This window comes from Fusarium venenatum (assembly GCF_020744135.1).
Source record: "Fusarium venenatum strain MPI-CAGE-CH-0201 chromosome Unknown EDB82scaffold_1, whole genome shotgun sequence".
Taxonomy (NCBI): domain Eukaryota; kingdom Fungi; phylum Ascomycota; class Sordariomycetes; order Hypocreales; family Nectriaceae; genus Fusarium; species Fusarium venenatum.
Window position 1 is genome coordinate 3,620,324 of NW_027072129.1, and position 22,148 is coordinate 3,642,471.

A 22,148-nucleotide genomic window follows, 5' to 3' on the forward strand; every position below is an offset into this window, starting at 1 on the left:
GTTTATGTGCTTGTCTCGAATTGACTCCTTCGGTCAAGCTGAAAGGTCTAATATTGCCGTCAGAGCCGATTGAGAGGCCTTTTGGCGGTCGAATTGCGCGTGGTATTTGAACGAGAACCGTGATGGCCTTCACGTTCTTTGGAATAGTTGAATGTGGCTGACAGCAAAGTGCCAGCCAATCATATATGGTATAATTGGTATCTTGGAAAATTACGCCACACTTTGCGCTTGAGGCTCTTCCAACGTTATTTGGACTTTTAGTTACCATTCAAGTATAAGATATCGCAGAATTATGTCGTAAGTTAACACCGATTTGGAAAATCTTAGCAAATCGAGCCAAGTAAGAGTGAGAAGGTGTTTATTTGATGACTAAATATTTACAGCTCGAAATGTACATATATATCTGCCACAGTTTAGAAACTTCTTCAACAGCGCTAGTCGTTCACTTGATGAGGCTAAACTGTCCATCAAGGTTCTCACCTTAAACTGACCCACTCCCACTCTGCAACTAAACACTCCTCGAAAATAGAGAGATTGTGATAACTAATGTTCATATCCCGCCTTGTGTCTCATATTTGGTCATTGTGGACCGTATCATACCTGCCAAGGAATGTGGCAGTTGCCGAGTTCCATACCCTTGGGATGGGACTTTATCATGTCACCGAGAAAGGCTAAAGACTTTGATTTATGTTATCTATGGCTTTGACAAAGGGGGTTGTTTTAGTTATCAGATTACATACTAGTTCTAGTAAGTGATTAACAACAACATGCACTTCACAGATGAATAGACTGGTTGTTAAACACACAAGTACTAGGATTCATAAGCGTCAACGCTCACCATTGCTTTTGATAACACGCCTATGATATCCGCTAAACTCCCTAGTCCTTGATAGAAAACCCACTCTCCAGTGTTAAATCTCCCCCTCCTACGCCTGAGCTCGAACAGTTCTGGTCAATGCATCCCTCGGCACCTCGCTTCCGTCCGTTAAGAAAAGCTGGGTCCTGCCCTGCGCTGTGCAAGGCTAGCCAGAAGCCAACCTGCGTAAAAGCCCGATACCTTCTTCTTGCCCACTTTCCTTAAGACGAGTTGGTGCCCATCAAGGTTCGTCGCGACATTTTTTTCACGTAGAGGGATTTTTGTTGTTGACTGGTAAAAAGGATATATAGACTCGCTGGTCCAATCTTAGTTGAATCTCTCAGCAGCAAAACATTTCGTAGCAATTTGTACTACTAGTTCGCGTCTTGGCGGTTTGATCTCGCCCGAATCAAACAGCACGATTACCCTTGGTTGCTTCCTTTTTGGGGAAAAAGGCATCGAGATAATCCTTGACTGTACAGCTTTACGTCTTGGCACTTGACGACATCTTTTTCGACTACAACCCTTACCTCACCTCACGGCCCGCAGTCTACCTTAGTAGCCTACTACCTATTGACCCGCGCATCTTTTCTGGGTCGTGCGGATATCTCGTACATAAGGTGGTTGGTTCCCTTCGCCTTCGCCTACATACCACACTCTTTCTCTCGACATCTTCTACTCGACAAAATGGCCGACGCAGCAGAGTGCAATGGCGAGGCCGTCGATCTCGGCCGTAGAGGTCTCCGAATCGGCGCAATTTTCATCATCATGGCCTCCTCGCTCATTGGCGCAATCTTGCCTATTTTCCTGGCGCGCCAGAAGACGATCCCCGTACCCAAATTTACCTTCTTCATTTGCAAGTTCGTCGGTACCGGTGTTATTATAGCGACAGCTTTTATGCATCTTCTGGTCCCGGCCGTCGAGAACTTGGGCGACGAATGTCTCGAGGATCGCCTGGGTGGCTACGACTGGGCCGAGGCAATCGCCCTCATGACCGTCATGGTCATGTTCTTCGTCGAAATGCTCGCCGCTCGTCTCAGCAACGCCGATATGGAGCACAACCACTCTGACGAGTTCGACCCTGCCATGGAAGTCATTGCCAAGAAGTCACCCAGCACCGACATCGAGACCGGAGACCGCAGGGCATCCGGCTACGCTCCTGGAGGCGATGAACACCTTGCCCATGGTCGTGAGCACAAGGAAGGCGATGCGCAGGGTGGACTTGCTGGCCAACTTCTCGCCATCTTCATTCTCGAGTTCGGAGTTGTGTTCCACAGCATATTCATCGGTCTCACTCTCGGCACGATTGCCTCTGATGAGCTTACGGTTCTCTTGATCGTCCTTGTATTTCACCAGATGTTTGAGGGTCTCGGTCTTGGTTCACGTCTGGCTGTTGCTCCTTGGCCTAGGAACCGACAGTGGATGCCGTATCTGCTCGGTTTCATTTTCGCTCTGTCGACTCCCATTGGTATTGCTGCTGGCATAGGAGCTAAGCCCAACAACGCCAGCGACCAGAAGCTTATCAACGGAATTTTCGATGCCATCAGTGCTGGTATTCTCATGTACACTGGTCTGGTTGAGCTCCTCGCCCATGAGTTCATGTTCAACCCTTACATGCGCAAGGCCCCCATCAAGATCCTCTTGCTGGCATTTGCTTGCGTCTCATTTGGTGTTGCTGTTATGGCTATTCTCGCCAAATGGGCATAAAGTAATCAGAGTGGAAGATAACGTTGCGAAAATAGTCTTTTCTCATGTGGAGTTGGATCGGGACATGGTAGTCTTTTTTTTTTCGCATTGCGTTAGACGGATAGAATTGATACCTGGACTGTTTATTGTTGTTTCTACTATTAATGAAAGCCCTTTTCCTTCTCACTTGATTCATTGTGACATGATTGCTTTGGGATATGCGCTGTCAGCTTGCCTATCGTCTGTTGGAACGCGAATAGTGAATGGATGGCCAAGTGATGGTGCATCCACTGCACGCATGAAGTCGTCAAGAAGCATAGTAAGTGGTACAGCATAAAGCGGGTGATGTGTGTATGTAGTCTTACCACTGGTAAGTTACCAGTGACTTATACGGACATTTCCTCATTTGGTTGCATGTGTGATATTTCCGAAAGTTGATCCACTTTGACATACAGTGCGAAAGACCAATGCACGGTACGGCAAAGACTGTGCAAAAAGTGGAGTAGGGCCTTAAAACCCTACAGCGAAAAAATGAACACCAAATCTAGCAAATTGATCTTCGAGCTCAACCATCGCGACGCTTCGACAACCTCACCCAACGACTAATCTCCCTCCACCCACCCAACCACCCAACCAATACCGCAAAAATGGCCGGCGGAGTTACTGTTCGCGATGTCGATGTAGGTACTCCCTAAAAGAAATTACACAGGAAACGAAGGAATCGATTATTCCTGGGCAAAAAATACCCCCCGATCTCTACTCGACGACTTGGCAACACAATTTCCACGAGAACCGCTTGCCCCCCTGCGATGGCGTTGGCTCAGCGCCGAAATATTACATATTAATACTCGAAACGCTGTGTCGGCTGCTATGCGCTGTAGGGCTGGGTACAAATGGGATTGAGGAGCAGGCGCGAGGGAGTCGAAAGACTTCTGACGACGGAATCATGCTAATGGGTTTTGTGACTGCAGGCGCAGAAGTTCATCACTGCCTACTCTGCTTTCTTGAAGCGTCAGGGCAAGCTTCCCATCCCTGGTAAGACCCTCATCTACTCTAAACCAACAAGATTAATGCTGACTGACCAACTCAGGTTGGGTCGACACCGTCAAGACTGGTCCTGCCAAGGAGCTTCCTCCCCAGGACATTGACTGGTTCTACGTCCGTGCTGCCTCTATCGCCCGCCACGTCTACCTTCGCAAGACCGTCGGTGTCGGCCGTCTCCGCAAGGTCCACGGTACCGCCAAGAACCGCGGCAGCCGTCCCTCCAAGCACGTCGATGCTTCCGGCTCCGTCGACCGAAAGGTCATGCAGTCTCTTGAGAAGATCGGTGTCCTTGAGCAGGACGAGGAGAAGGGTGGCCGCCGCATCACCCAGGCTGGTCAGCGTGATTTGGACCGTATTGCCCAGACCACCGCTGAGGCCGAGGAGGAGGAGGATGACGAGTAAATTTAGTCTTCAATCAAATTAACTCGAAAAAAGTCTGGCGGTTCTTTACCCGGTCAATGGTAGCAATGGCAATGGATTTGGGCGTTGGGTCATAGATTTTGTCATGTATGAATGAGATTCCCCTGACTCTGGGTCATTCGGTTTGGTCAAATTGCACCCGTCCAACTTGTCGTTCATCCCATGGTCGATTCGTTTTTCTGTGAATGTGTTTCTCTGTGTGTGATCCTGTGGATCTAGGTTGCTGCCTACTTGGATCTGAAACGTGAATGTTATGCTCCTTGGCCGCTGCTCGTGGATATTGCCCCCCCCTTTCATGGGATCTCCGTTGATCTCCCCTCAAGCACCATTCGCCTGCCTCAGGGCAACTTATCGTGAGCGCCAGCGCCTTTTATTTCTGAGCGCAATATCCTGTTACATTTCATTTCTTCTTCGAGGAATACGAAGATCTCTCCTGCTTTTATTCATACGTTGTTTGACTCGGAGAAAGTGAGGCTATCGCGATGACTGAGTGCCTCTGAATGAGTTCCTCTCAAGCAGTTATCCCCTTGCTTTTCAAACATACGCCCACGATCACTATCAACCTAGCTATATACGCTTCACGATCGCACTCTTTCTTTGAATCATCAGTTATGAGCGTGGTGTTGAGAACTCCTGTGTGAGATATTCTCCTTGGAGAACCCCCTATGCCAGAGGTGAGCAAAATTGTCGGCATTAGGAAAAGGGAGCAAGCGGTCGTGAATCACGATGCTCTCGATGATTCCCTTCCTGATCTAAGCTTATCATCTGAAGCGGAGTGAACTGAAAGTGTGCCCCAACTCCAATTCCTTTCACATCTCATCTAAGAAACTCACACTAACTCACCACTAGATATCACTCTTCATTGTCAAACATGTCTTTTGCTACAAACTTACCCTCGGCAAACATGCAAAGCTCCGAGGAAGTGGCAGAGGTGCTTCCGACATTTGTGTCTTCCATCAGCAAGTCATCGCCACTCATCTTCTTTTACCACATAATCGACCCTGAAACAACAGCACTCACCATCCGGGTGCTCGGAGCTAACATCTCCTTCCAATTCAGCCACCAGAGAGCAAAACCTTTTCTCAGTCGATCTAATATACTACGTCAGCTAGAGAATAAAACGGTGGGTTTTATCGCCGTCGCGACACCTCAGTCACAGCGCATTGTTTTAGCCGCTGCCGAATCAGGCCATGGTTTCGGGAAATATGGCGATGTTCTCGACAGAAAGACCGGCGTACTTCCAAATAGTGTTTGGGCGAGACGAGTGGTGGCCATGGGTAAGATCCTTGGCTTGAAGATGAGACGCCCCTATGACAATCCCCATCGCAGGGGCACGAACACTGATGGGATCTTTCTCGGATCCCATGTTGAAGTCAAACTCGCGATTCATGGCATCTGCGTTCTCCTTAAAATGTTCGGAATCACCAAAGACTTGGACAACATCACGATGGAACATCTGCACAAGCTTCGTCTCGTTCGCTGGAATGATGGCACTCGCCCTGTCTTCGAAGTGTACTTCTCCCGAAAGCACTGCATTCCATGCAGCTTTTGGTAAAAAGGTTGTCAGAAGCTACTGGGGTCACAATCAGATTACTGTGGAGGGATCGACTCGTCAAGAAAGAATATCTTATTCGGAAAACGGACAGAAGTTTTCGTGGTAAAGACCAGGGTCAAGACCAGCCTGTACCTGACCCCCAGGATTATGACTTTGGTGACATCCTCCCTGACGACTCAGACATAGAAGTCATATCCGACGATGAGGATATAAGGAATGCCGACCATATCGACCTGACCGGCATACGACCCACGTCACCAGCTGGCATCTCAGCAGAGATCGACGATCTTCTTGACGGCCTCGCCTATCGAGTAGGCCAGATAGAAGAGTGTCCAGAAGGGGCGACAGCCACTATCGTCGGGTTTGCCAGGACTATGAGTGCTCATAACAGAAGCAAGAACCTGCTTAGGGACGCAAACGTCAACAAGCCTCTTCCCGCGACACCGGTGATAGAAGCACCAATTGACGTACTTGAAAGCGGTGAACGACAGCGAAACACATTCCCCCGTGCTCAAAGGAGCCTCTTTGGACGATCACGCGAGCTTGGCGGCGCAAGAGCGAGGAGCGCTTCGCCTTGCAGAATTATGAGAGAACCGATCCGAGACCGTTCTCCTAGACGGTATAACTTCACAAGTCCGGAAAACTGCTCAGCGAGTGTCGTGGAACATACTCAATACAGTTCGCAACCCTGAATAACGCTCCAAGAACGATTGACGAGCATCTACGAGACAATGCATTACGAATGACGTTTACGATAATGATCGAGAGTGGTGTGGATGGGATGTTGTGAAAAGCCCCTGGAGCTTCACGTTTTTGGATGGCCAATGCTACCTCGACATGAAGTCGGAATCGGTAACGCCAAGGGACTAAGTATGGTGATATTCCAGAGAGCTCCAGGCGGTGAGAAGGCCATGTACAGCAGATACTAGGGTTTGACATGTATCAAGGGATTCATTAATTATCTTAATTTGGAGAACATTCGCTATCAATTCTTTATGCTCGTATCCCACGACTGTATCCTTTATTGCTTCTATCCAGTCCATGAATCCTCTTCAAGTGATCATATCATTTCGTATTACTTCAAGTTTCTTGCAATATCTCTCGAAACCCGTCAGCCATAGTTCCGATGACAACATCCACATTAGGTGCTTCTGGTCCTTCCTCAGCCTCCTCCTTTGCTGCCTTGAGTGCTTGCTCCCTTCCCTCTTCCGTGCCCTCGACACCAGTCTTGCCCATGGTGATGGCACTCTTGACATCCTTTCCATGTCGGACTGGCCCCTTGGGCGAGGCTGGTGTGATGGGCGTGGCATCGAGAAGACTCTGCCAGCGCGAAAGATACATGCCTGGACCTGTCATGTTGCCGGATTCTGAGTCGTCCGAGTCGATTAGGCGCTGGAGACGGCAGAGGGAAAGAGCTTCGACCTGTGCGAGGTAGGCGGCGTGGTTATCCAAAGCATTGAGTACATCCTTCTGAGTCTTCTCAGGGATAGACTGGAACAGCTTATTGAGTTTCTCGTCCATGGCACTCATGCTCACTGTGCCATTGCTCGTCTTGCCTGAATGTTCACCCTTTGCCATGCTCACAGGCTTCCGCTCCTGACGGAACTTGAGAACAGCATCTTGGGTCCAACTCTTCATCTCCTTCCAGACATCAGGGCACGATTTCGCAAATGCGTGAACCCACCTATACATGAGCTCTCGGTTTCTCATGAACAAACCAACATAGTCATCGACAGTGGGCAGGCTGCCAGAATCATTTGGTTTACTGGTCTTTATAAACTCGTCGATGAACAATTGTGCCGACTCCATGTGCTCGCGTAGATCTATTTGAGAGTGCACCGTACGGATCATGGGCTCATATGCCGCGAATAAATCCTTGATTGTTGCAGTGAATAGATCGGGAGGCTGGCGACAGAAAGCTGTCGTTATGCCCTCGCGGTCGCGGACCGAGAGAAGTGTGGAGTAATACTCAAGACACTGTGCGTGCTTCTGATCGTCGAGTTGGGTTGCCAATGTTGGGTTGGAGCCGTTGAAAATAGCTGTGATGATAGACTGCGCGTGCTCCTCGCTGGCATTTCTGACAGTTTTGTGCTCATCACGACTCAGAGCAACGTACTGACGAATCGCCTCAAGCATTTCATCACTGGGTCTGTCCTTTGCTTTCTCGACTTTGTCAGCGCTCTTGCGGAACTCTCCAGCATCCCAAGACAACACCAGAGAAATGATTCGCTGCAATAGGTTCATGCCATCATCAGCGTTGGCGGTCAGGCCGATCCAGTTGGTGACGCTGGTGACACTCAGCTTAGCAAGGAGTAGGCGCATCATGCCGTTGATCATACCGGCGGCATTGCCCATCCGTAGCGTCTGCTTGATCATCTTGTAAGGGATTAGGCCGTGGATGTTTTCGAGGAGCTTGAGAAGATATCGGCCTTCAGGGGAGAGGACAAAGATGTGGTGTATGAAAGTAGCAAGGCTATATGATTTGGTTAGATGTGAGTAAAAGTGAACTGGTAGGGAACAACATACTGAATGATGGCGTACTCCGCCGCAGCACCAATGACAGGAGAATGACTCTCAACATCGGGAGTTTTGCTAAAATGATCAAACATTTCATCCGCTAGAGTTCCATAGACCAGTCCCTCGACAACATCGTTCCAAGCCTTGACTAGATCCGTCGCCTTGGTGCGATCGTACTCAACCTTGCTACCGGCCTTCTTGTCCAAAGACTTATCTAAAGGATGCGTTTGCTTGACACCGCCCAAGACTCCTCGACTGACCATCTCAAGCAAGCCGCTTGACCCTGTGGCCAACACCTTTCTTGTTCCCACGGCGCCCTTGTCATAGCTCTCCGACAACTCCGCTTCTCCAAGTCTTGTCAATAAGCCTTGTACTCGAACAGACCAAAACTCTCGTGGTAGATCTTTGATGCCGGGAAGCTTCAGGATGAACCTATTTAGCATCGCCTGAAGAATAGGGGCTGTGGAGGGCTTATTGCCATCATCACCGTCGTTGCTGACCGGCTCTTTCGTGTCCTTTGTATCCTTGCCCTTGGGCGTTCCAGGTCTTGAGTTGGCAGGAGTTCCAGCCCAACTTCTCCATCCTGTACTTGGTGGGGCGCTCTGTGTAGTCTGTGGCTCAACCACTTTTCTCGCAAAGGGATAACCGTAGCCTGTGATTGCATCTGGAGACTTGAAGCCTTGTATTTCGGTGTATGTTTCGTAATGTGTGAGAATGTCAAATAGAGCATGCACCTGTTCAGGTGCTAGAGTCACAGACGTCATGGTGTACGCTGTTTCATAGAGGACTTATAGGGAAAAGTAAAGATGAGAAAGACAGGAAGGATATGAAATCCAGAAGAATAAAGAAAAGGATTTGGTGGATGACAAAATGTTTGTTATGACTTGCGATGGTAGCGATTATGAGAAGTTTTGGTACGTAAATAGCACTGATTACTTACTTAGGTAGATATCGCTGCATCTACTTACCTACCTATCTTAGCAAGTATCCAACGTTGAATAAAGGCTTTCTCCAAGAGCGAGATGCACGTAACTTTGTCCCTCCATGGTGACGTCGTCTTGAGGCTATACGTCACTAAACCTTTTCTGCACCAACCCCACTTCACAACCATAGCATAGCATAGCACAACACAGCACAGCACAGCACAGACAGCGACTGGTAGACTGTATTAATTGTCATTCTACACGCTATGTCACAATCATGCTCACAATAAATACACATGATCAAAGATTTATCAAGGTAAAGGGGTCAATTTCAACTATCAAATAATCGTGTATGCCCTCAAACAAAGGGGAAACGAAACGGCCGTTATTTCACTAATTAATAAACCTGTAGTTTTCTTAACCAAGCACAGTCTTGTGCTTTATCCGCCAGTCGTTGCTCCCAGTGTGGTATCAAAAACAAAAGAGAATAAAGACAACTCAAGTGCAGGGGCATGGGTATAAGCATCAACAATCCTCCACAATTATTTTCCTGTGCCTAGTTGGCATCCTCGTCACAAGGGTTCTAAACAGTGTTCATGGTCTGTCCAGCCATAGGGACCTGTCCCGTGGGGATCTGGCCGTTGTTGAGGCCATTGCCAGCAAGGTGCTTGCTGTTAACGCCACCGTTCAGACCGTCTCCGTGACCGACGTGGTAGCCATTGCCGTTCATGGCGCCATTACCAGTGTGCTGGTGTCCGTTGCCAGCAGGGTAAAAGTCGTAGTCAGCGTTGGTGTCCTTAGGACCGAGGTTGGATACGGGGTGAGCCTTGCGCTGGATCTTGGGGGCGGCAGGGATATCGGTACTCTTCTTAGCAGAACCGATGGAGAAGACAGGGCTCTCCCACTTGTCGCCCTTGCGGGCAAGCTCCTTGTACTCGGTGGCCTTGGTGCTGATGCCACCAGGGAGGTCGATGTTAGGGAAAATGCTGTCCTCCTTGGTCATGGCAATGTTGGCCTTCTTATCGGAAGCGATTTCTTCAGCCTTCTGCTTCTTCTGCGTGAACTGCTTCTGAGCGGCAGTGTAGTAGCGGTTGTAAATGTTGGGAGCGTTCTCAGGGTTGTTCTTGGCCTCGGCTGTGGCGCGCTCGGCCTCCTGCTTGACCTGGTAGCACAGCTGGTCAAGCTTGTTGCACTGGTCCTTGATGGCCTTCTCGACAGCCTTCTGCAGAGGAGCCTTAATGACCTTGAGCATGATGGGCTTCAGAATAGAGAAGAGCAACTTGTGGTTGGACTTCTTAACCTTGATCTGAATCTTGGCAAAGTCAACGTCAACCTTCTCAACCTTGAAGTAGTTCTGACGGTCCTTCTTGTCAGCGGTGGACACCTTCATCTTAAAGGAGAAGCCGTCGCCGGGGAGGACGATGTCAGCAACACCAGTGTCTGTGAGAGAGGGGAAGCCCTGCTTGCGTTTGACGTGGAAGCTGACGTCGCGAAGGTCCATCTGAATGCCAGCGACCTTGACCTCCATGGTCTGGTGGTTCTTGTTAGCAATCTTCTTGCGGCCCCAGCGGAAGTAGTGCTCGCTGGAGACCTCAAGGACGTTGGGAGCGAAGTTGTCGCTCTCGAGAACAAGGTTCTCAATGATGGCATCGAACTGGGAATCGGTGTACTCGATTCGGGGAATGGGGACGTAGGCAATGTTCTCCAGGGCGGCGGGAATGATAACATCCCTCAAGTCCTTGAGCAGATGGGGCTTGAAGACAGGCTTGCCGTCCTTATCGTTGCCAAGATCCTTGAAAAGCTTTGTGAGAGACTCAGCAAAGGCGTGGTTCTGGGGATCTTGGTCGAATTGATCAGCAAGAAACTTGATCTCGTCAACAATGCGGTCGGTGTGACCGCGGTACTTGTTGCGGAGGAGGTATCGACCCTGGTCGTAGAGCTGATCCCACTCACGAGTGGACTGGTCCTCGAGGATGTAGCCCTGCTGGAGGAGGCATCGGCGGATGTAAGAGTCCATAGCCTTGAACCAATCCTTGAGCTCGCGGTCGTTATCAGCATCGCGGTAGATTTGGCCAATAGCCTCCCAGAGGTCCTCAGTCGAGGTACCGTTGGCGAATCGCTCAATGATAGTTCGGAGATCGCGCTCAGCGGCACCGAGACCACCGCGGGCGTCCTTAGCAGTTGTGGTGGATCCCTGGCCAACGGTGCGACCGTGGCGGCTGTAAGTCTCAGCCAAGCGGAGGAGAGTCTGAATAGCCTGTGAGTAGTCCTCGTGCTGCTGGCACTCAAGAATCATCTTCTTGAGGCGCCAGATAGTCTGGTCCTTGCGCTCCTGAGGCATCTTCTTGTTGAAGTAGTCGTGAGCCTTACGGCGGTACTCCTCGTTGCGCTGGAGGATGTTCTCCTTAGTCTCAGGGTCGATCTTGTTGTCGAGCTTTTGCTCGGCGACCTGCTTGGCGGCACTCTTGCCAGCCTGGGGGTCGGTTTGGCGAGCGGCGTCACGAGCAGCATCAGTGGAGGGAATGTTGCCAGTCTCGAGGCCGGTGGTGGCCTGAGGTTGGGCACTCTGGTTGGGCTGGAGGTTACCCTGCTGTCCTGGGGCGGCAGAGTTGACACCAGCGGCAGCGATGTCCTTAGCATCCTGCTTGGGGTTTCCGCTATAGATGCCCTTGGCCTGATGCTTGAAGTTCTCTTTGGAGAAATCAGGGGCCTCGTGCCAGACGTTATCTTGAGCAGGCTCATCGAGCTGCTGGAGCTGCTCCTGAGAGGGTCGAACACGGGCAGCGGCGTTGGTAGCGGCATCACCAGCCATGTCACGGAAAAGAACGGTAGCATCAGAGAGAAGCTTTCGGAATTGGCCGTTGGTGATGAGAAGCTGGCCGAGGGTCCTCAAGCCCTCAAGAGCCTGGTCACCGTCCTGCTTGGCAGCATCCTTGCTGACAGGAGCGTTGGGTGTGTTGACAGCCTTGGGGTCGAACTGGGTAGTTTGGTAGATGAAGTCCTGGATCAAGTTTCCCTCGTTCTTGGAAAGGAGAAGGTGCTTGGCTTGCTTGATAGCGTTGGCGGCATCCTTGACCAACTCCTGACCTTCAGCGGACAGCTTCTCGTGACGGCCAGAGAGGGCGCGAGAGGCGAGGAAACTGCTTAGGGCGACATCGATTTGATCGTTCTGGAGGCATTATGTGTCAGCTTGGGGTGATTATTTGCGTACCGAGTTAGAAATACTCACTGAAGGAACCTTTCCGTTCTGGAAAGCAGAGATGATTCCGTAAACTTGGAGCTTGCGGTTGACGTCGGCTTCCTTGGTTTGGACGTTTGTAGGTTTGTTGACGTTTGCACCGGTAGACATGATAGGCAACGGTGTATGGGGTATATCTCGTTATTAAGTCGTTATGCCACCGAAAAGTATGACGTTAAGCTGATGACTCTAGAAAAGGAAGAGATGAGGCGAGGCGATGATGTTATTATGAGAGGACTTGTTTAGACGTGGCGTTTCGTAACAACGTAGGTGGGTGATGATAAAAAAAGGGAAAAGCTGTTTGTTGTTTGGTATCCTAGGGGATGGGTATCACAAAGCAGTTGGGTATTGTTATTAGGTATTGGACGGGAGATAAAATGAAACGGGAAAGGAGACCTGGTGTAAGGCAGGAGAGAGGCTGGATATGATATACTTTTTGCTCAGGAGACTTCCCGTGACAGGCAGGAACGGAGGGAACAATTAAGTAATGCAATGGGGGTGACGGGGTTAGCCAAGCCAAGGTTCCATTGCCATTACCTTGAGTTACACGTTTTTTCCCTGGCTGGATCCGGGCAAGAATTGGTGGTTGGAAGGGAGTGACGTTGACGTTTGCTAAGGGCGACGACGGTGATCGAGGACGTCATCGGGGCCATGGACAAGACTGTCAATCGTTGGCCAGGCCCCAATACAGCGCCAACGCTACCTCCTACATGCTAGAGTAGCTATCAAGGCAACTAAACGCACTGGGCATACTGACCCCCGGGGTTATTGGCATTGGCATTGGCATTGGTATCCATTCATTGAATCACTATTGTTTGTGCTGGGTTTGCTGGCAGCCACCCCTGCTTGGCTATGACATTGAATCCGGAGTGAACACTACGGCTAGCAAGGGTATCTTGCTAATCTAGACAGGGGGTCAGACGAATCATCCATACAATGTATTGCGATCCATCCTCCCATCCATCACCATGATCGGGGAAAAAAGGATGAAGGAATATTGCTAGTCCAGACCAGGGCACCAGCTGAAGATAATCAGGGTTACATCTTTACATCCTGAAGAAGTACTTTTATCCCCAATTAGAGATGGTTTCATAGCGCCAGGGGAGAAGTTGAGGGTGGGCGTCCTTGTCAAGCCTCAGCGTTTACACTATCCCTTGTTGCTATGATAGCTTGGCGACGATCAGGGCTCGCTGGATCGTGATATGATATGAAATGAAGTGAAAGCCGTTGACAATCACAAGCCACAGTTTGTTCATTGTTACTGTCGACATATTCACTGTCAAAGTCAGCCCATAATGCAGGTTGTCCAGGCAAAACTCATCAAATCTTGCAACATGTCTCACCGACCCCTGTCTAGATGGTTCAGTAAATGAGAGCTAATAAGTGAGACCAGTCAAAAGAGAAGAGAAGAAAAGAGAAAGATCTGATGCAGTCTTTCTTTCACTGCTTGCGCGCTGCCAGGAATTGATCAGTGGTACAAGTCTGACCTGACCCTGTGCGTCCTTTCACCCTGGCATCTCTGTGTTTGTTGGTGAATCGACGATAATGGAATTTTGACATGATTGATACTGAATCAATCCTTCGATATTAATTTTTGAATTATTCCCGACATCTTCATCCCGGATCTACCAAAGTGGGCTCTCGCTTCGGCGCATTAAAACGAATGATCTACCTGCGTCATGATAGTTGATACCTTGATGTTATACCCAAGCAAGGATTGCCGATGAGCCTCCGATAATCTCTTCTTGGAGTCGAAGAAAAACAAGGATAACATGGTCTTGGCTGGAATGAAATTGGAGACCGCCCAGAAAGGTGGGAGCTCTAATTACTGAGTCGACAGCACTAAAGACTAGAGCTCTCCCCAGGTCTCCACTGAATTAAAGAAAAGGGCCAGGCCAAGCCATCATGGATTCTTAGTAGGAGCTCATGAGAGAAATCGTCATAGTCTAATTTCCTGACCCAATGACGCGTAATGGCCCAAATTTGACAGCTTTGTTCTGATTTGATTTGTAGAGTCGTACTAATGCCTGTCCTGTTTTTTTCTTTCCCTTATAGGTGCTTTTGGTGCCGTGCTGAGCCTGCAAATCCTACAGGGAGCGGAAAGAGGCCCATCGATTAATCTGCCGCGCGTGGGCTGATCGATCGTGTCAAAGCTCTTGTTAGCTCGACGTTAAAGTGATCGCATGACGTCACATCGTCTACAACTGAAAAAGAAGTAATAGCGACGTCAGTTTCACGTTCCCTGTCCTTGTCTAGGGTGGGTTCCAAAATCGGCATCAGGATGCCATGAATTAGGAAATTCTATTAAGAAAGATGGTGTCGAGACATGTCAAGGATGAATGTTAAATATGGACACAAAATGTAGAGATGCTTCAAGTGCCGTGTCGTCTCTTTGTTTGTCTGGTTGACTGACTGACTGACTGACTGACTCTCATGTTGGCTGTCGAGGCAATACCCGAGTACCTACATCAACATGTGAGAGGAGAACTGAGACTGAGACGTCGATGGCTAATGACTTTTGTAACCGAGGGTGACGTCTTGACGTGTTTCGTCAGTATTAGACTAGCTTTGAGCCACTGAACGCATCAACACACCCTTTCTCATGACTCCATCCACACAAAGACGGCCTGTCTCTTCGACTTCTTCTAGTGCTTGAGCTGTCACTTGTTCCTAATCGAGTCTTTATCAAGAAAGAGTAGTCACCATACAATTTGGGTCTTTCTGAAAATAAAGTGAGTCCTATCTTAGCTCAGATGATCTTCTCGCTTTACCTTTCTCTAGGTGCTCGCGTGCTCGGTTAACTGGGTTGATCGTTGCCCAGTCGAGCTGCATCTCGAGCCACAACACAACGTGCTCAGTTGCACACGCGTAGCGTCTAGATTCACATAGACCCATCATCTCCGCCTTGTGAGTTGCCCATTGGTAACACTGCCGATGGCTTTACGGGGCACGGGCACGGGCACGGGCACGGGCACGTAACTTGAAACCATGCAAGCTTCCACCCGTTGCAAGAACAACATGGTTACTACTAATACATCAAGCATGCAGTGCTGTTTACTTGTCCACACTCATCAAGTGCCTTAGCATTATTAAACCTTCCAAGTTGCTGTAGGGTACCTCTGGTTGCTACAGTAGTATGTAAATACGTGTATTAACATGCTCCAATTACAAGACATTGGCTGAATAAAAAAGGACGAGAAATTTCAAGCATTGCCATAGTTCGCCGTGACAGTAACATCACCTCATTCTCACTGTCGTCAATTTTACGCATGATGATATAGTTGAGGATCCTACATCTCGCCGTTTCCGCCCATCTCACTCACTCTGATCTATAGAAGAACACCAGGGCGGAATAATTAGTCTGAAGAAAAGTAAAGATTGCTTATTGACCTCTTAACGCCATCTATGCCGAATTTGTTGTGCTACATGCATTTCCATAAAGTGAGTCCATCATGCTTCATTCCGGCGCAGGATTCGACGCGGACCCTAGATCGTTGAAAAGGCTAGCCTTGACTTGATTTGCAATAAGACCTGATCGCTCCTTGGAAGCAATCAAATTCGCTTCCTTGGCTAGCTTGTCCACTGCCTTGTCGGAACTTTTTGTGCTTGTTCCCATCATCATGCCCTGGCCAGCTCGGCTCCGGGTAATACCTGTCGTCGCCTCCTTGATCTTGGAACTCAGATCAAGCAACTGCTTATTGCCGTAGTCTCGGTTCGTAATGAGCGGGTTCTGGCTGAGTGTCTGGACCCAGTACTTGTGCCAAAGTAGCTCTAGGAGGTGGGAGTCGAGAGAGCTCTTGAAGTGGGAGACTTCTAGGCTGTAGTATCGGCTTGCGTGAGCACCGAATTCGGCGGCCTTGGCGAGGGGTACTGCTTGGGTGCCATCTGAGGTGACAGCGCTGCTGGGCTTATAGTCGGCTGGGTAGGTTCTGAAGGCGCCGATGTCAACCTTGCCCGAGTTAATGGTACGATCGGGGTCGATCACGACAGCAAGGAATGGATCCTGGAATTGCTGCTGCATGGCTTCAGTGTCCACGTCGATACCACTCAACCAGCATCCATAGCCCGGGTGACTGTGGTACCAGCCCACGACGTTCTCCTGGCGCCCTTGGGCTCGGCATAGGTCTAGATATTCGACAATATATTCGTTCGCTTCGTCTTGGGCGTTGACTCGAGTCTCTGTTCCTTCGACAGGAAGTCGGAATGCGTCGGTGACGATGAAAGTGTCGCCTTGGGTGTAGCCTTGCATTAAGCCCATGACCTCGAGATTGCCGCCGGAGCGGGCATGCATGGTCATTTTGATGAGGGCGGTGGCACTTATTCGTACATGCTTGAAGTGACTGGGATCTTGCTTCCACGGTTGTTCCTTATTGATGACCTTTTGAGCATCGGCATCGAAGTTGTAGAGAGCGTCGCGTTTGGGGTCAACTAACTGGACATTATTGTCCAACTCTGTCACAGTGGTTAGCTTTAGTTATTTGCACCAGTAGTGAAGAGCATACCCCATGCTTTGAGAGCCGATGCCTCCATTTTGACGGCCCTTTGTTGTAATATGCAGAATCAGAAAGGTTATAGTTCGATAGTGCACCAGTTGATGTTGGATGCTCAAGGCAGCTGCCCCGCCCCTTATCGATAAGAGCTGTGCACGTCAAGGATACCTCGTCTTATTTGATAGAGGGCTCTCGAGCATTCAAAATATTGTAATTTCAAGGATTAATAGTAGATATCTTTTACTTTGTTTCTAGCCTAGAAGAACAAACGACCTTGTAAGTACCTCAGTCTCCAATATGGCGTGCTCCTGTCCACAGGCAAGGGCAGTTTCATTCTCATGGAGTCATCATTGGCGCAATTGCTTTACCTGGTGAGTGAATCTCGGAAGATTTTATTTGTTTGCTCAACTCTATGTTGGAGTGCAAGACCTCAGTTCTCAGAGTGATGGTAGTTCTCAAACTGCCATTGGGCGAATCTATCATGCAGGCCATGATAGCTTCATTCTCATGGATTCATCATTGGCACGACTTTTGGATGTAGTAAATTTAAAAGTGAAAGCGCCTGCTCAACTTCCACTGTAATGCCTCAGCCTCGTGATAAAACTTGACCAGAAACTGGTTCCTGTGGCAGGAATAGCTTCAAGTCATATCGTAAGTTCATCATGGGCGCAATTCTTTCTCTTGTGGTGATTCGGACTGGCGAGGGATAGAATTCACTGGAATCGCAATCTATGTTGCGAAGAATCAGGATTTTATTGAGAGCTCAATATCCTACCGGTCAAAGTATAACCTCAAATTATGCGTTTACATTCGTCCATCCTCAAAATGCCAATAAACGCCAACCAGATACACAAATACCAATCCTTAGCATCGAAATGTCCTTCTTTTCCCACGAGTATAAAAGCTGAACAAAAGCATTAGTAGGATGTAAATAGATACGCGGTAAAACTTAAACCCATATTGTGCTCTTACCAGAATTCGAACCCGATTTAACTCGGAATGTTGTTCTCACTATCTCTTAACCTAATGCAATGGATACTTAGCGTTTTCTCACCAAGAGTTGGAAGATCCTCATCACATTCTCACCACTTCATACTGGTACCATCTTCTTTCTTTCCCTACGGCCTTTGAGATATGCTGGTACGAGAGCCAAACAGATCACGATGCCGAAGCCGCCGAATGCAAGGCAGATTGGTATGAGATTGTCCTTCAGACCGTCGCCGTGGGCCCGACGATGAAGGACGTGGTTTCGTCGCTGGAGATATTCGAATGATGGTATAGAATTCGTGGCCGGTAACTCGGCTGGAACCCTGAGAGCTGGCATGGTGAGAGTGTTTTAAAGGCGACTGAGTAGAGAGGGATAGTAGAAATCGGGAGATTGCCTAGGTCAAAAGGAGCTTTCCATGGACGGGAACTCCAAGGAAGGATAGGAGGAGAAAGTCACAGGGAGAACTAGATGGCCATTATTATATTTCTCGACATTAAACCTTAATGGATGTCCTTGCTAGAGAAGCCCGAAAACCATGCGTGCCATCAGATACACCAAAATGCCATTATCACAAAGTTATCCACGCGTCCACCAAATGTTGTCCCGTGAACATATATGTTAGAGTTGTAAATGATAATGAAACACAAACTATGACCATTCCGACGCGTAACCTCAGAGATAACAGAAAAGAGGAAAGATAAAATAAAGCCTCGCTTGTACATGTACATAGAATTCAAAAGGTGTGAGCCAAACTAAACAGCGCCGGTATAGGGAGCAGATGGATATTGCGGTCTCTGAATGCCCATGCGGAATCGGGGAACACGATCCATACGGTTTAAAGCAGTCGTAGGCATCCGAAGAACAGTCTCTCGATACATGGTTTGCGTCTCCCACTCATACGAGCATCCAATAGCTCGTTGCATTCCGCCTTCAGAGGCGCAGAACATGAGAGTGACTGGTGGCCTGACAGCTTCGAACAGGGTCAACTCCATGTTGTACGTGTCAACAAGAGTGAAGATCTAGTGATGTTAGTCAATCAACAGGTAAAGTCCAGAATAGAACTATTACTTACCCTCATCTCACCAGGACGAGCTTGCTTGGCTCGCTCAACCTTCATCCTGACCTCGGGATCTCTGCATGGATCAATTCCGACTCGCTCACCAAACTCATTGATCACACTGCGACTGAGGAGACTTCCGCTCGTAGACCAGGCCAGACGACCAAAGGCGCCACCAAAGATAGATCGTTCAATAGTGGGGGCATTAAGATGGCCCTCAAACCCAAACATCTCAGCTTGGGTGGCGGCAAACTTGCCACTGTAGATAACACGGACCAAGTTTGGCGTGATCATCCAGATGTAAAGGAACAAAAGAAGGAACAATACACCAGGGATGATGTAGGCTGCCCCATATGAACCTAAAGGAGCACCTGTTGCGAGGAGGGAGACGGCAATGATGAAGAAGCCTCCATTCCATTCGACCGCAAGTTCGGAGAACCATCTCTTCCAAGATGGGCCCGTAGACCAGTACACTGGATAGAAGGCCTTCCAGCGGATAGAAATGCCCCATGCGCCGTCTATGATGATAGTGTCATTGTCGGCAATGCCGGCGACTTGACAGTAGGGTGTGATATCCCAGAGAGAGGACTCGTATGCATCTTGCATGTCATACCAAGGCTGATTAATTGTTAGGGGAAGCGTGCAAATGTATCGCTCAAGCAGTTGATCTGAGTCATTCGCCAAAGAAAGTCTAGAGAAAGCTTGGAAGGCAGTGTCGGTTCGATCAACCTGTGGTCGAAGTCTCAAGAGACCCATGAGCGCATATGCCTGGTCACCTGCGAGATACTCGGTTGTATGGCGACTGTACAGACACTTGAGTGCGAGAACAGCCTGCTCAAGACGACTGAGGCTGATGGAGCCAAGGTAGTGGTCAATAAGGTGACGAGCCACATCAGAGTCCATGTATGTCCAAACCTGAGCGGCAAACTGGTTCTTGGCGACCACCATAGGGGACTGGAGGTTGCCATCACGAGTGTAGATTGAGATGGTACGGCCTGGACTCAGAAGAACCTCTGGGAATGTCCACATTCGGCTGCCCCATTCTCGTAGGAGGGACTCGGTGTTTGCTTTGCCTGAAGATCCGGCCTGGGACCCCTTGCCTCTTCCGACGGCGATGACCATTCTGTCTGAACCGCGGAGAACATCCGAGATACGATAGACCTAGTATAGTCAGTAAAATGAGATAGTGCCTAGGAATAGGAAGGGACTCACATCAGACTCGAGTTCGTTCTCATCGCGCATACAACTACAAGCGATCCAGTACGCAGGTAACTTTGCAGCTCGACAAGCCGTCTCGGCAATGTGATGAAGAGCCATCATATCCTCCTGAGAGTTATGGCTGAAGTGCTCTGTAGAGTAAGCGACGAATAGATAGGCAAGGTTGACATCTTGGCCATCGTTGTTCTCCCACTCCTCAACGCTGCGGACATCTACGCCCCTAATCTCATCGTTGAAGGCCTCTCGAAGGAAGCATAAATATCGCGGTCGTAGCATGCGATAGATGGTGTTATTACGAGCCATGAGTGAGAGGCCCTTTCGGTTCTCGTGGAGGTTGCTCCAGACTTTGGCATCGCCATGGTATTTGTAGAGAATGGGGGCATAGTAGAGCTTTCGTCTGATGACATTTGGTTTGCCTTCCCAGAACTAATATCGTCAGTATCACTGGGTTTGTAGATATCGATAGTGAAACTCACAACAAGCATCATGGCAATAGCCGCAGGAAAGGTCCTCAACACCATAATACCCCAGTCCTCCCAGCTCTGCGGATCATAGCTAAAGTCGATGATCCATGTTGCAATGCGCACCTTGAGGGGTGCAACCTTGCGGACGTAGGTTCTCTTCCAAGTAGAAGTACCAGGCCCTTCGTAAATGTCATCAACACATGCGACGTACATGTTGCGAAGATGGCCATCGTTGGAGTGAAGGTACCGATCCGAGCGAGTCTTGTACTCGACACGGCCAGCGTAGTCACGATGTCTTATCTTGGCCTCATTGTTGGTGTAGTTGTATCCAGGTTTCTGGTATAGAACTGGGTTGCGCCAACGGTAGATGGAGCGTGGCTCGAAGAAGTGCTTGCTTCCTTTGAGTTTAACAGGGAACTCCTTTTCCGCTCGCTAGAGAATGTCCTATTAGTGAAAATGCACTGATAGAAGGAGGGTGTCATTATTTACTTCTTTCTCATTCTGATTGCTGTTGGTGTTGGCGAGAGCCGTGGTAGTCACGGGGGCAGTGGCACTTTTGTTCTGCTAAGAAATGTTCAATTTAGAAAAGAAGGACTCTAGAAACAAAAACATCCACGGAAGAGCTTTACCATTGGACTTTCCTGCTGACCACTGCCCGAGCCCTGGTGTTCATAGACGACGCTTTGTTGACCATTGAAAGCCTGGGTTGGTTAGCAAGTGATGGATACATATCAAGGTGAGGTGTATACTAACCATGGGCTGTTGGTGGTACTGCATAGTGTTTTGTTGACTTGGGTGATGTGAAAGATGGGGATTGACGTAGCCAGTTGACTGCGCTGATAGAGGGCTCGTAGGCGGAGACACAGTTTGTTGATAAGGATGGGTGTATGGTTGGTTCGGGTAAGACTACGAAAGGTGAGAATGTTAGGAGAAGAAGGAGAAGGGAGGGCAGCGTACAACGACGGAGCTGCCAGGAGTATATGCACCTCCGTGAGCTTGATGATGTACAGGAGGCGGGGTCTGATTATACTTGATAGTGTTAGTCTTGACCTCGACCATGGAGACGTTGAAAGGAAGACTCACATTTCCAATAGAATTGGGGTCCCAATGTCCTCCGTGTGCGTGAGCCTGGAACATGTGTCAATAGCTGAGTGAAGAGAGAGGTTCAAAAGAAGGACATACCATGGTTCAAATAATGAATGGATGGATGATAGAAGACGAGATGAGGAGAATGAGAAGGACTTCAGGTCTTTAGGATTCATGAACGGTTCTCTTGACCGCTAATAAACGGAGAAAGGCTTTTCACAAAGGAGCCCCCAGGTTGGTTTAGTAAAAACGAGCTGAACCCAGGTGGATGGATACCACACGCCATCTTAGGTTGATATCTAACTATCTCGATGGGAAGCGCCCCGTACCTTTTCTTTCGCCACCGGAGAGCCAGGTCTGGAACCAAACCGTTCACTCGGTAGGAGATAATAGCCGCTCATGGCTGGAAATATCAAGGGGAAGGAGTGACTGTTCTCGACCTCGTGCATTCAGCCTCATCATGCTGTAGACTATGATAGGATGGAGTCGGAAGACGGCATCTCCCATAACATCCACTTTGAGGGAATCCAACACGAAACTATTAGAAGCGGCTGAGACTCTAGAATGTCACTCGGCCTGAGAGTAGTATCAGAAGTCTCTCAGCCG

General features: G+C 49.0%; 7 protein-coding genes across 7 annotated transcripts; 3 read left to right on the forward strand and 4 right to left on the reverse strand.

The window, feature by feature from the left end:
- Nucleotides 1-1,543: 1,543 nt before the first annotated feature.
- EDB82DRAFT_519960 (Zinc/iron permease) lies at nucleotides 1,544-2,563 on the forward strand (the record flags this gene model as incomplete). The annotated part of the gene is made up of 1 exon (XM_025731173.1): nucleotides 1,544-2,563. One exon carries the CDS (start codon nucleotides 1,544-1,546, stop codon nucleotides 2,561-2,563), a length of 1,020 nt encoding a protein of 339 aa, XP_025590224.1.
- A 529-nt stretch (nucleotides 2,564-3,092) lies between these two features.
- On the forward strand, nucleotides 3,093-4,164 carry EDB82DRAFT_485539 (40S ribosomal protein S19). Its single transcript, XM_065608239.1, has 3 exons — nucleotides 3,093-3,222; nucleotides 3,514-3,577; nucleotides 3,633-4,164. Exons 1-3 carry the CDS (start codon nucleotides 3,190-3,192, stop codon nucleotides 3,986-3,988), a joined length of 453 nt encoding a protein of 150 aa, XP_065465470.1. The 5' UTR covers nucleotides 3,093-3,189; the 3' UTR covers nucleotides 3,989-4,164.
- A 713-nt stretch (nucleotides 4,165-4,877) lies between these two features.
- EDB82DRAFT_570998 (uncharacterized protein) lies at nucleotides 4,878-6,509 on the forward strand (the record flags this gene model as incomplete). Its single annotated transcript, XM_065609909.1, has 2 exons — nucleotides 4,878-5,480; nucleotides 5,552-6,509. 2 exons carry the CDS (start codon nucleotides 4,878-4,880, stop codon nucleotides 6,251-6,253), a joined length of 1,305 nt encoding a protein of 434 aa, XP_065465471.1. The 3' UTR covers nucleotides 6,254-6,509.
- Nucleotides 6,448-9,168, reverse strand: EDB82DRAFT_36668 (uncharacterized protein). Its single transcript, XM_025731169.2, has 2 exons — nucleotides 8,088-9,168; nucleotides 6,448-8,034 (listed from the first exon to the last, which is right to left on the reverse strand). Exons 1-2 carry the CDS (start codon nucleotides 8,840-8,842, stop codon nucleotides 6,642-6,644), a joined length of 2,148 nt encoding a protein of 715 aa, XP_025590220.2. The 5' UTR covers nucleotides 8,843-9,168; the 3' UTR covers nucleotides 6,448-6,641.
- A 35-nt stretch (nucleotides 9,169-9,203) lies between these two features.
- Nucleotides 9,204-12,350, reverse strand: EDB82DRAFT_550349 (uncharacterized protein; the record flags this gene model as incomplete). The annotated part of the gene is made up of 2 exons (XM_025731167.2): nucleotides 9,204-12,170; nucleotides 12,231-12,350. The coding sequence occupies 2 exons, from the start codon at nucleotides 12,348-12,350 to the stop codon at nucleotides 9,585-9,587; spliced, it is 2,706 nt and encodes a 901-aa protein (XP_025590218.1). The 3' UTR covers nucleotides 9,204-9,584.
- Nucleotides 12,351-15,696: 3,346 nt separating this feature from the next.
- On the reverse strand, nucleotides 15,697-16,769 carry EDB82DRAFT_470713 (COP9 signalosome complex subunit 5; the record flags this gene model as incomplete). Its single annotated transcript, XM_025731165.2, has 2 exons — nucleotides 15,697-16,691; nucleotides 16,742-16,769. 2 exons carry the CDS (start codon nucleotides 16,767-16,769, stop codon nucleotides 15,697-15,699), a joined length of 1,023 nt encoding a protein of 340 aa, XP_025590217.1.
- A 1,674-nt stretch (nucleotides 16,770-18,443) lies between these two features.
- Nucleotides 18,444-21,871, reverse strand: EDB82DRAFT_36747 (uncharacterized protein). The gene is made up of 10 exons (XM_065607565.1): nucleotides 21,639-21,871; nucleotides 21,540-21,584; nucleotides 21,414-21,485; nucleotides 21,210-21,362; nucleotides 21,086-21,157; nucleotides 20,946-21,020; nucleotides 20,469-20,888; nucleotides 19,987-20,418; nucleotides 18,790-19,935; nucleotides 18,444-18,736 (listed from the first exon to the last, which is right to left on the reverse strand). The coding sequence occupies exons 1-10, from the start codon at nucleotides 21,639-21,641 to the stop codon at nucleotides 18,470-18,472; spliced, it is 2,685 nt and encodes an 894-aa protein (XP_065465472.1). The 5' UTR covers nucleotides 21,642-21,871; the 3' UTR covers nucleotides 18,444-18,469.
- Between the last annotated feature and the right edge of the window lie 277 nt (nucleotides 21,872-22,148).